The sequence below is a fragment of the Natator depressus genome, chromosome 11, assembly GCF_965152275.1.
Source record: "Natator depressus isolate rNatDep1 chromosome 11, rNatDep2.hap1, whole genome shotgun sequence".
Lineage (NCBI taxonomy): Eukaryota > Metazoa > Chordata > Testudines > Cheloniidae > Natator > Natator depressus.
This window is the reverse complement of record NC_134244.1, coordinates 5,093,739-5,106,782: the sequence shown is the minus strand read 5'-3', so window position 1 is coordinate 5,106,782 and position 13,044 is coordinate 5,093,739. Positions and strand designations below refer to the sequence as shown.

The following is a 13,044-nucleotide window of genomic DNA, read 5'->3' as shown; positions in this document are numbered from 1 at the left end:
TTGTTTGTTTGTTTTTGGAGGTGGGTGTTTCATAAGGGGAAATGGTAGAAGCCCCATCAAATGCATTCTTTAAAGCAATCAAAAATGTATTATAGGGAATAATTTTATATGCGTAGGGGTATGGACTTGATTTCCTGATAGATCTTGCACATCTTTAATTTTAGCCCTGGGGAAATTCTGCAGGAACTACCCCCCTCGCAGAATGCCTGTGCTTCCCTGCAGAAAACGTCAGGGGAAGCAAAGAGAAGCCTCACGGGCAGTGGGATGACCATGAGTGCAGTTGGGGGAGGGTTTCCCCCACCCAAACAGAGGTGAGGCATGGGGGAAGCACACAGGGTTACATGCCACTGCCCTCTGCCCCTCATTTCGGCAACCACAGAGCTGCCCAGCTGAAGTAGGGGGATGAGATGGGGAAGAACGGGGATAAGGGAATTGCAAGGGGAAGCAGGAGCCCGGCATGTGGCGTCCCCTTGGCTGCATCCGGGGCTTCCCTGTTAAGCAGGCCCATGGAACCCTTACCCTGAAAAGCCCTAGCCCCCTCTACCTCGACCTCTCTGCTGAGCCCCTTACACCCAACCCCCACTACACTGAGCCCCAACCAGCTGCACCTGGATCCCCCTCATCAAACCCCACTCCCCCAGTAACTGGACCCTCCCACTAAGCTCCCCACACTCAGACCCCCTCCACCAAGCCCCATCTCCCCATACCCAGACACCCCCCTCCGAGCCCCCTACATTCAGAATGTTAAAATATTATTTTAAATACATTTTATTTTTTTGGTGCCTAATTTTTAATTTTTTTGTGCATAATTCGCTCAGGAGTAATTACTATAGGTCAATACAGCTCCAGCCATATGACAGATTTATATCGTTAGTAATCTGAAAGAACCTCAAAACTTCTCTCAAAAAGTATACATTTGGGGGAATGTAGAAAAAGAAGATTCTGATACAATATGAATGAAGTAATATGCAGATGTTTCCTAGCACCACTTCTGCAGGGTAAAAAGATTAGAGGGTTTTTGATACCCCCAAATTTTAAATGAGAAATATGAAAACAGGACTCCACTTCCTCAGCGTGATTATAGGCCACTGAAATGCTTATAAATAGAATGTTTCAAACCATATGCCATACTTTCCCTTACTTTTCTTTCCTCATTTTTTTAAGTAGTAGGTATGTTTGCATGAAATACACTCAGTATTTCTTAAGAGTTCATGAGCTGATTCCTCATTTTGTTCACAATCAGTTGAAGAGATGATGGTTTTGTTACAGAGCTCCTGTTCCAAAACTCACTGAAGTCAATGGGGAAAAAGCTTCCATTAAATTGAATAGGTTTTGGACAAGTGATGATTCTGACTTCAAGTGAGGAACAAGCAACAGAACAGATTAAAATAAATAATGAACTGGTAATGTAAAATAAGGGACTTACTAGACCATATTGGCAAAATTGTTTCCAAATGGAATATTTTTCAAACTTTTCTGTAAGAACATAAGATGGCCATATTGGGTCAGACCAATGGTGTATCTAGCCCAATATCCTGTCTTCCAAAAGTGGCCAATACCAGATGCTTCCAAGGGAATGGACAGAACAGGATAATCATCAAGGGATCCATCTGCTGCATCGAGTCCCAGCATCTGGCAGTCAGAGGCTTAGGGACATCCAGAGTGTAGAGTTGCATCTCTGCCCACTTTGTCTAATAGCCTTGATGGACCTATCCTCCATGAACTTATTTAATTCTTTTTTGAACTCAGTTATTATACTTTTGGCCTTCACAACATCTCCTGGCAATCAGTTCTACAGGTTGACTGTGCGTTGTGTGAAAAAGTACTTCCTTTTGTTTGTTTTAAATCTTCAGCCTATTAATTTCATTGGTGACCCCTGATTCTTGTGTTATGTGAAGGAGTAAATAACACTTCCTTATTCATGATTTTATAGACCTCTATCATATCCGCACTTAGTCATTTCTTTTCCAAGCTGAAAAGTCCATGTCTTTAAATCTCTCCTCATATGGAAGCTGTTCCATACCCTTAATCATTTTTGTTTCCCTTCTCTGTATCTTTTCCATTTCTAATGTCTTTCTTGAGATGGGTTGACCAGAACTGCACACAGTATTCAAGATGTGGGCGTACCATTGATTTATATAGTGGCATTATGATATTTACTGTCTTATTATCTATCCCTTTCCTGATGGTTCCTAACATTTTGTTAGCTTTTTTGACCCCCAGTGCACATTCAGTGGATGTTTTCAAAGAACTATCCGTGATGACTCCCAGATCTCTTTCTTGAATGATAACAGCTAATTTAGACCCCATCATTTTGTATGGATAGCTGGAAATATGTTTTCCAATATGGATTACTTTGCATTTATCAACATTGAATTTCATCTGCCATTTTGCAGTGCAGTCACCCAGTTTTGTGAGATCCCTTTGTAACTCTTTGCAGTCAACTTTGGACTTAACTATCTTGAGTAATTTTGTATCATCTGTAAACTTTGCCATCTCACTGGCAAATTGTGGGGTCAGTGACAAGGGACTGGTTAGGGATTATGACAGATATCCATTCCTCTCGCCAGAGTGTTTCTGCCCTAACATCCTGGAGTGGAAAATGAGACCATAAAGGGTGACGTGATGACAAACATGCAGCTGGTGGTTTAAAAAGGTCATTGTGCAGCAGCAGGCTTGAATTGGCGCGTACTTTCTCCAGTAACTTGCCAGTGGCAACCTCTCATCTGATATGAGGCGGAGCAATATTGCTCAGAACTGGAAGCCAGGGGAGTGGGGTCAGACGCAGGGTGCCGGAGATGATATGCATGGTGGCATGTAACTGTGGATCCACCAGTTTGGTATGTGACGATCGACTCCAAACTGGTGTGCAGTACTCCACCACCGAATAGGAGGTGGCAAGGGCTGATATCCACAAAGTTGGAGCATGAGCACCCCATGATGAACCTGCCAGTTTGCTAAGAAGATTGTTGTGCGTCTTAACTGTAGCTGCTGTCTTCTTCAGGTGGGCATGGTAACTCAGTGTGCAGTCTAAGGTCACACCTAGATAGACCAGTTCTACTTCATGCTTCACCTTCTGACCATTCAGATAAACATTCAGTGTTCGGGTTGTGCTGGTGTGGCAAAGATGGAACAAACTGGAGACTGTTTTTATGACACTTGGCTGGAGGCACCCAGTCTTACAGTAGCTAACTTTATCATATCCCAGTTTAAGGTGGCATCAAGCTCGTGAAATGTCCAGGCTTTGGTACCGCAACAGATGTCATCTGCGTAAATGAACTTTCGTGACTCCATTGTTGGCAGGTCATTGATGTAAAAGTTGAACAGAGTTGGAAAAAGCACACAGACCTGGGGTAACGCATTGTTGTCTCTGGGGATATAAGGAGGTTGACACCGACGGTGAACAACTTGCAAACTGGGCATCTCGAAACAACCTTGCCCTTCTCCATGATGTTAAGCAGTGAGGCACGTTCCATTCTTCTAGATGGGATCATGACTACTCTCCTGACTTGTGCTGGGTCAGTTCAGTTCATGGCCATCCTCAGCCAGCAACATGCCAAGTCTTGGATAACTTTCCACGCAGCCAACACAGACCGTCGCTGATCCATATCAGGCTACAGATCACAGTTGTCAAGAGTCCCAAAAAGAAGTGGTGGAGATTCTGAAAGGCCAACAGGGAAAAATACAGGGAAGCACTGGAGAAGAGTGTAGTGACAATACCAGCTGAGCATATCTCGGTAAATGAGACCTACCATCACTTCTGTGGTGCTATCCCATGTGGATGCCACCCTGTCTACATCCCCTCTCTCGACGAAGAGTGCGCTGCCTTGCTCGAGCAGTATGAGGCATCTGGTGACCCAGATGTCGCTGACCATCTGATCGAATCGTTGGACTCTGTTCGCCGAGCCAGATGGGAGGAGACAACCAACAGGATGAGCTTTACCCGCTCCAGCTGCAAGTGTTAGAGTCTGCTCTGAAGCCTTGGAGCAGGGCAGCAGCCACCTGCACTCTGCCGACCCTCAGTGACACCTAACCAGGTAGCTGGACACCTACTTAAAGTGGCCAGAGCACCTTTGGAGAAACAGGTGTGAAGACAAGTGAGGAACAAATGGCGTATGTTTAAACGTGTACACCAGATCAGAAGCTGCCCAGAACCATTCACTGTAACCAAGCTGGAACAGACACTGGGTAGCATCAAGTGTGGAACAGCTGCGGGCTATGACAACATATCTCCAGAATTCCTGAAAAACCTTGGCCCCCGTGCTCAGCTTTGGCTTGTGAAATGCAACAGGTGAACAAGACAGACAAACAAGGTGGATGGGTAAATGGGATAACAAAACAAATAACTTTAGCAAAAAAGCAGATGTCCGAATATCTTTAACCTCTAGATAATAAGCATGATTTCACAGAAACATAGAAGATAGAGATGGAAAAGATCTGTTGGGCCGCACAGTCCACCACTTGGCCAATAAAGGATTGTTTCCTAGAATACTTTTCCTAGTGTTCTGTTCAGTCTAATTCCAATTGTCCCAATCAGTGCAGCTTCCACCATGCCTCTTAAAAGATTACTGCACCACATTCTAGTAGGTCTCGTTGTCAAGAAGTTCTTTCTGCTATGTAGCCCAAATGTTCATCTAGTTTCTCTAAATAATCCCTTAATATTTCACACTGTAGTTTATTCCTACTTTCTTCCTCTTCCCCAGTTTCTTACTATAATTTTAGGGTACAAATGCAACAAGCTCTATGCAAATACAGTGACAGCAGCTACAGAGACAAAGTTGAACTTTTCTATTATTAAATCTTACTGAATTTGAAGAGTCCATCCCAGGATCTGCAGAACTCTCTCCAAGGTTTTGGAATAAATGGACGAAGCCATTTGGGAATTGCCCCTGCATACATAGTTGTCTTAAACATGCTAAACATCAATTCCAGAGCCTCAATGTATTCCACAGTCTTCTCTGGGATGTTGTTTTCCAGGCAGCCCAATCGGGATTCATACAGAATAGTTGCCACACCTGAAAAGGAGAAAAGTCACAGAATTTACAGTCCCTTCATTCTTTTTATTTTCTTTGAGTTATTTATGGTACAGAATTAAAAGGTAAAGGAACAGAACCAAGTCTGCAAAAACATGCTTAATTCGTTTGACTAGCACTTACTGGAGATGGTTTAGGGATAATACATTCCCTTATAAAACAGAGGGTAGACTAAATGACCTCCTTATGGGTCCTTTCTATGATAAAGGAGATGTTAAAGTTATTTCTTTTATCTCCTTTTACCTCTTCATGGGCCACCTTGAAGAATTATTTCTGGACAAATGAACTATGAAACCAATGATATACCTGAGATACATCGATGATATATTCATTCTCTGGACAAACGACTTAAACTCCCTTATAGACTTCCACCACAACTTCAGCAATCACCACCTATCCATTAAACTCTCTCTGGAACATTCCCATATGAGCAACAATTTCCTGCATACCACAATCAGCTTCAACAATGGAATCCTACAGACAACTATATACAAGAAACCCACGGATTACCACACCTACCTTCATAGATCCAGTAACCACCCCAAACACACCAAGAAATCTGTTACTTACAACCAGGCACTCATATATCACAGAATACGCTCTGAGAAGAAAGTCCAGGACACTCAAAACTGCCTTCACCAAACAAGGACACTCCACCAGAAAAGAAGATTGTATCATAGAACAGGCCACCCAAATACGCTGAGAGAACCTGTTTCAATACAGAAATAAAACCACCTCCGACACACACCCCTACTTGTCACTAGCGCCCCACATTGGAACTCATACGGGGTGTCGTCAAATAACTACAACCCGTACTCAATGGGGACCCCCATCCTGAAAGAAATCTTTTCTGAACCCCCTCTCCTGGCCTTCCAACAATCCCACAACCTCTCCAAGCTCATCATCAGAAGCAAGCTTCTCACAGGCCAGGGACACACCACTTCAAAGCAGTACCAGATCCTGCCCGAACAACAGATACAAAACCTGCAGATATACCTCCACTGCTACAATGATTGACATCCCCGACACACACCTTTCAAGATCCATGGGTCCTACTCATCCCTACAACAATATGTGGTGTACTTCATCCAGTGCACTCAGTGCCCCAACAGAACCTATGTGGGTGAAACCAGACAATCGTTACACTCTCCAGTGAACTCACACAGGAAAATGATAAAAGACAAAAACACCCTATTACCTGTGGGTGAACACTTTTCACAAAGCGATCACTCTATATCTAACCTATCAGTCTTCAACCTCAAAGGGAACCTGCACAACATTTCAAAAGATGAGCCTGGGAGCTTAAACTCATAACTTTGCTAGACACTAAAAATCATGGATTGAATTGAGACACAGGATTTATGGCTTATTACAACAATCTATAACCCCTAACAATGCCTCCTTAGTTGCTTCCCCCCACCACCACTTCCTTTCCTTCCTATGACTGGAGGGGTGACAATGGGTCACTTCACTTTGAAGGATCCCTGGAAATATGTGTTAACTGCTTACACTAAACAATCTGTTCCATCTTGTATTTAGCTGTGACACTCTAAGTTTCCCAGATCTGAAGAAAAGCTCTGTGTAAGCTCAAAAGTTTGTCTGTCTCATCAACAGAAGTTCGTCCAATAAAATATATTACCGCACTCCCCTTGTCTCTCTAGTTCATGCAGTGTCAGTTAAAGAACCACATGAAACTTTAAAACAAAAACTAATAATTCAACCACTGCTGAAAATCAGATATTTGGGAAAGGAATAAAACAAATGTTTAAATGCACAAAAAAAAAGCTACATAACAGTTACATAAGAACATAGGAATCGCTATATTTGATTGGACAGGAGATCCATCTAGTCAAGTATCTTTGCCTCCACCAGTAGCCAGATGCTTCTGAAGAAAGCGTAAGACCCCCACAGTTAGGCAGATGTAGGCACTGAAGAAAAATACTTTTCCCTGTTGAAACTGAAGACAGAATTTAGGTCGGCTAAATGTGACCCCTTGGCCTAGAATTTGGTAAGTATACTGAAGCTTAATACCCCTACACTTTTGAAAAGTACCATAGTATTTTGGATGATTACAAGTGGTTAGGACCTTGGGTTTACACTTTGTTTATAGGCGGGAACTTCAGTAGCAAGTGACCCTTAACACAAGGCAGATATGGGATTAGTTTTGACTCTGATGAAAGAATGCTACTGATTCTTTAGCTGAAGTAGGTGCTAGTTAAGTGAAGCATTTGTAGGATCAAGCCATCTGATTGTTTTAAATTAGCTCGAGTGTGGCAGTGGCAGTTTATGATAAAAATGCCTAATTATAATCACATGGTTTAGCATTAATTTTCTTTCCAGATATTATATGGTCTGTGTCTCACCTTCCATGGAATACTTGAAGAAAAGGTTGTTAACATTGGTCACTGTTTCCCTATCTTCCTCTTGACTCCTGAGAGTGTTGATTCTCTTAATTAAATCTGTGATGACTTCATTGACTCCTTCAGAGAAAACAGCCACATCCTTGGGTTTCAGGACCTTCTGCCTTAGTACACTCCTCATTTTTAGCCATTCTTCCCCTTCCCTAGAAGAAATAATTTAAAATATCTATGTACAATTCTTCCTGACAATCGTTAGCTAGGCAGGAAGTTCATGAATTAAATAAGAGTCTCTCATTAGCGAGTGATAAACAAATTCATTGGTAAAACTGAAACCACTACTGGGAAGGAGTATAGTGGACACTGGTGTGTCAAGTAATATGTTCTTAAGTTTCTTATTCTGTGAAGGTGGCAAGTCATTCCATTGTCTAATTCACCTCACTGTTACAAAACGCAATCAAGTTTGTAAGTTAATTAATGTGTACTGGTTAGAGCTGTAGGACTCTTTCTGTCAGTATTCTGGAAGTGTCTTCAGGTAATTGTTTAATCACGCCTGCCATATACATACAGTACCTGACCAACAAAACACATCTGAGATTCTGGTTTGCAAAAGTATCACACATATTCCCATTAAAATGAAATTTTAAATATACATTTATCTTTGCTAATTTGTTTTCTTTTATACAGATTTGGTGCTTTTCTCCCCAAAACATCCAACATAACCAGATTTCATGGTCCACTGGTCTGATTTAATATAGCAAATCCTGTTATTGGCATATCAAGCCCTGTTATGTTTATTCCAAATTTAGGGGAAGTTTTCTGTGAGCAAAGTTTACTTTCTGTGAGTTATGGTACTTTTCAAGTCCTAACCACCTACGGTACGAGAAGTTCAAGACAGACCATTAATACATTAAGAATTACATAACTTAGAACAGTGGTTCTCAACTAGAGAGTACGTAGAGGTCGTTCAAACGGTACATCAAGTCATCGAGATATTTACCTAGGTTTACAATAGGCTACATAAAAAGCACTAGCAAAGTCAGTACAAACTAAAATTTCATACAGACAATGACTTGCTTATTCTACTCTGTATACTATACACTGAAATGTAAGTACAATATTTATAGTCCAATTGATTTATTTTATAATTATATGGTAAAAATGAGAAGGTCAGCAATTTTTCAATAATAGTGTGCAATGACACTTTTGTATTTTTATGTCTGATTTTTTAAGCAAGTTGTTTTTAAGTGAGGTGAAACTTGAAATACACAAGACAAATCAAATTCCTGAAGGGGTACAGTAGTCTGGAAAGGTTGAGAGCCACTGACTTAGAGTATGTGAGCTGAACAGGCTCATGCCAATTCAGATACTATTATGTGTCTGTATAATGTCTATGTGTATAACAGCAGTTCTCAACCAGGAGTCTGCGGGCCCTTTCTGTGGGGCCACAGGGCCCCACAGCTGAAACCCGGTGCCCCAAGTCCTGGCGCCCCCCCTGGGGCTGAAACTGGGAGATCCAGGGTGAGGGGTGCAGGCTCTGGGAGAAAGTTTGGGAGCGGGGTGCAGGCTCTGGGCTGGGGCAGGAGGTTGGGGGGTGGGAGGGAGGATGGGAGCGGCCAATGGGAGCTGCAGAGTTAGCGCTCAGGGCGGGGGCAGCGGCACGGAGGGAGGGAGGCAGAGCGGGCAAGGAGCCGCCTTAGCTCTGCTGCTGGCATGTCTCTGCGCACCCCTTGCGGGGAGGGGGGCAGCAGGTCTCCATGTGCTGCCCGGGCTGGGGGCAGCGCACGGAGCCACCTCCTCCCCCCTCCAGGGGCGCACAGAGACGTGCCAGCAGCCGTCCACTTCAGTGTGCGGCGTGGGACCACCAGCCATGGCATGCAGGCAGCCTGCCTGCCTGAGCCCTGCTGCACTGCTGGCTGGGACTCAGGGGCAGGTTGTCAGATATTTGTCCTGCATTTTGGGGGCCCCCCTGTCATTGGGGGCCCCGTGCCACTGCACGGTTTGTTTCATGGTAAATCCGCTTCTGAGTGTTGTGGCAGCCATGTTGGTCCCAGGATATTAGAGAGACAAGGTGAGTGAGGTAATAGCTTTTATTGGAACAACTTCTGTTAGTGAAAAAGACAAGCTTTTGCATTTACACAGTGCTCTTCTTCAGGTCTGGGAAAGGTACTCAAGAGTGTCACAGATAAGTACAAGGTGGATCAGATAAGGAACTAACACATACACACCAACTTAAAGCAGCACTAGTTGCTGCCATAACAACAGATGCAAAACCTGCAAACATATCTGCACTGCTCCAGTGATCAATATCCCCCCAACAAACACACCTTTCAAGATCCATAAGTCCTACACATGCCCATCACAAAATGTGATGTACCTCAATCAGTACACTAAATGCCCCCAAAAACTGCATGGGTGAAACGAGAGAATCGTTACACTCAGATGAACTCACACACAAAAATGATAAAAGACATATACACCATATCACCTGTGGGCAAACAATTTTCACAAAACGGTTATTCTGTATCTGACCTCTCAGTCCTCATCCTCAAAGGTAACCTGCACAACATCTTTAAAAAACGAGCCTGGGAACTTATATTCACAACTCCACTAGACACCAAAAATCATAGACTTAATAAAGGAGTACTTGTGGCACCTTAGAGACTAACAAATTTATCTGAGCATAAGCTTTCGTGAGCTACAGCTCACTTCATCGGATGCATAAAGTGGAAAATGCAGTGAGGATGTTTTATACACACAGACCATGAAAAAATGGGTGTTTATCACTTCAAAAGGTTTTCTCTCCCCTCACCCCACTCTCCTGCTGGTAATAGCTTATCTAAAGTGATCACTCTCCTTACAATGTGTATAAAGATAGGTTTCAGAGTAGCAGCCTGTATTCGCAAAAAGAAAAGGAGTATTTGTGGCACCTTAGAGACTAACAAATTTATTTGAGCATAAGCTTTCGTGAGCTACAGCTCACTTCATCGGATGCATTAATAAAGATACTGGATTTATGGCTCATTACAACAATCTGTAAACTACTAACACACCTTTGGCCTAGGATTGTAGAAGTGTTAACTGCCCACTTCACCTTGAATGGTCTCTTGCAACATGAGCTGACTCCTTATCTGTTCCATCCTTGTATTTAGTTGTGACACTCTGAGTACCTTCCCCAGACCTGAAGAAGGGGAAAGCTTGTCTCTTTCACCAACAGAAGCTGGTCTAATATCTAAAGGTATTACCTCACCCACCGTCTCTCTCTTAGTTATTTAAGCAGACAAACCAACAGTCTTTCAAACATTTTTAAATTGTTATTTGAATAAGCACTCCCCCTGAAAGTCTTCCACTTGGAATGGGATGCTGCAGTAAATTACAGAAAGTTACTGGACCAGAGAGGAATTTCATCCCCCGCCACTTCCCCACTGCCTTCTCTTCTCTTGCTGTCTCTGGAATGCCCACTCCATCTCTAAAAAGGTCTCAGTCATCCATGACCTCTTCATATCTTGCTCCCTCCAGCTCCTGGCTCTCAGATACCTGAATCCCTTCGTTTGGCTTGGCCTCTGAAACTTGCCCTCTCTTATGGAGGCCTCTCCTCTCACATCTCCTGCCCTGCATCAGGCCACGGTGGAGTTGTCGGGCTTCTCTCCCATTCCTGCTGCTTCCAACCCCTCCCTCTTCCCCCTTCCCACCCTTTCTTCTCTTTTGGACAGCACGGCATCCAACTCTTCTCTCCTTTTCCTGTCCACGTTGCTATCAACTACCATTCACCCAGCTCCTTCCCATCAGCCTTCTTCTCCGGCTATGATTCCTGGCTCTCTCTCTTCCTCTCCTCACAATCCACCATATGCATCCTTCTCATCCCTGAGTAATTTCATGTTGATAACCCATCCAACCCCCGTAAATGCATGTTTCCTCACCCTCATGTCTTCATTCAACCTGCAGCCCTGGTTCAACTATCCCACTTGCAAAAAGAGCCATTCACTTGACTTGGTTTTACCAAGCACTGCTCTCTTTGATCTCTCTGTTGCTGAGTTCCCCCTCTTCAACCATTATTCAGTCTCGTTCAACATTGCCTGTCAGCCCCCTCTCTCATGCCCTGTCATTTGGCCTTTCCAGGACTTCCAGTCCATCAGCACTTCCAGTGCACTTCTCATCTGCTCTCTGCTCTCTCTTCCCTTTCCTCCATTGATATGGTTGTTGATTCACTTAATTCCTCTCTGTCCTCCACCCTTGATTCTTTTGCCCCCCTTTCCCATTGAAAGGGCCACCCACAATCCCAGTTGTCTTTTCACCACCTTTACTCATTCCTCAAACTGTCTCATCTTCCTGTCTCCACTTCTCTCTTTGCAGAGTACCTTGCTGATTTCTAGCAGGAAAAAAATGACAAAATATTATGTGACTTTCCCCGACTCCTCAGTTTGCCTTCCCTTCCCCCTCCTACAACTCTCTCCTCCTTCTCTCTCATCACAGATGCACAAATTCTTCTCTGATCTCCTCCTTCAATCCCTCCACTTGCCCCAGTGACATCATCCTATCCCATCTCCTGATCTCCCTTGTGCCCACTTTCATCCCCTACTTGACTCATCTCCTTAACTGCTCACTATCTTCCATCTCTTTGCCTTCACAATACAAACATATTTTAGTCTCTCATATCTTAAAAAAAAAAAAACCACCTGTGACCCCACTTGTCTCTGCAACTACTGCCCCAACTCCCTTCTCCATTTCATCTCCAAACTCATTGAACACACTATCTACAGTCGTTGTCTGGAGTTCCTCTTCTCCAATTCCATCCTAGACCCTCGTCAATCTGGCTTCCGCCCCTTACACTCAACTGAAACTGCTCTCACCAAAGTCTCTAATGATCTCTTTTTTTAGCCAGATCACAGAACCAGTACTCCATTCTCATTCTCATTCTCCTTGACTTGTCAGCTGCCCTGTCATCCCTATCCTCCAGTCTCAGCTTCTTGCAGAGGTTTAGGGACAACTGGAGCATGGGGCTGTGTCCCTGACCATCTTGGGTAATAGCCTTTGATGAACCTACCTTCATGATCTTATCTAATTCTTTATGGAACAGAGTTATACTTTTAGACTTTCCAACATCCCCTGGCAATGAGTTCTGCAGATTGTCTATGCATTGTGTGAAGAACTACTTCCTTTTGCTTTCAACTTACTGCCTATTAATTTCATTGGGTGACTCCCGTTCTTGTGTTACATGAAGAGGTAAAGAACACTTCCTATTCAGTTTCTCCACATCGTTCACAATTTTATAGACCTCTATCATATCCCCCCGGCCCTTACTCAGCTCTTTTCTAAGCTGAACAGTCCCAGTCCTTTTAAATCTCTCCTCGTATGGAAGCTGTTCTATACCCCAATCAGTTTTGTTGCCCTTCTCTGCACCTTTTCCAATTCTTATATATCAACAAGGAGCCATTATTTTGAATCTGACCTATATTTTAACCTTGAGATTTTGGTGTAATGTGAGTGTTAAATGCATTATCAGGCTTTCACTACATAAAGCCTTTTGCTACTGCAATTTTATCTCATCAAAGTAAGAGAATGGCCATGACTCACAAAAAGATTGGTTCCCTTTTGCATAAACACATTACATCATTGATTACTGTGAATGCTTCACAAGGACAATTACCCTCATA

At 43.3% G+C, this 13,044-nt stretch overlaps 1 protein-coding gene across 1 annotated transcript in view; it reads right to left on the bottom strand.

Moving 5' to 3' along the window:
* Positions 1-13,044, bottom strand: part of CYP27C1 (cytochrome P450 family 27 subfamily C member 1) — a 43,681-nt gene that overhangs the window by 20,385 nt on the left and 10,252 nt on the right. The window contains exons 3-4 of the mRNA XM_074966770.1: positions 7,397-7,596; positions 4,806-5,015 (exon numbers count right to left, since the gene is read on the bottom strand). Of these exons, the coding sequence (XP_074822871.1) occupies positions 4,806-5,015; positions 7,397-7,596 (410 nt within the window). The remainder of the gene's footprint in view (positions 1-4,805; positions 5,016-7,396; positions 7,597-13,044) is intronic.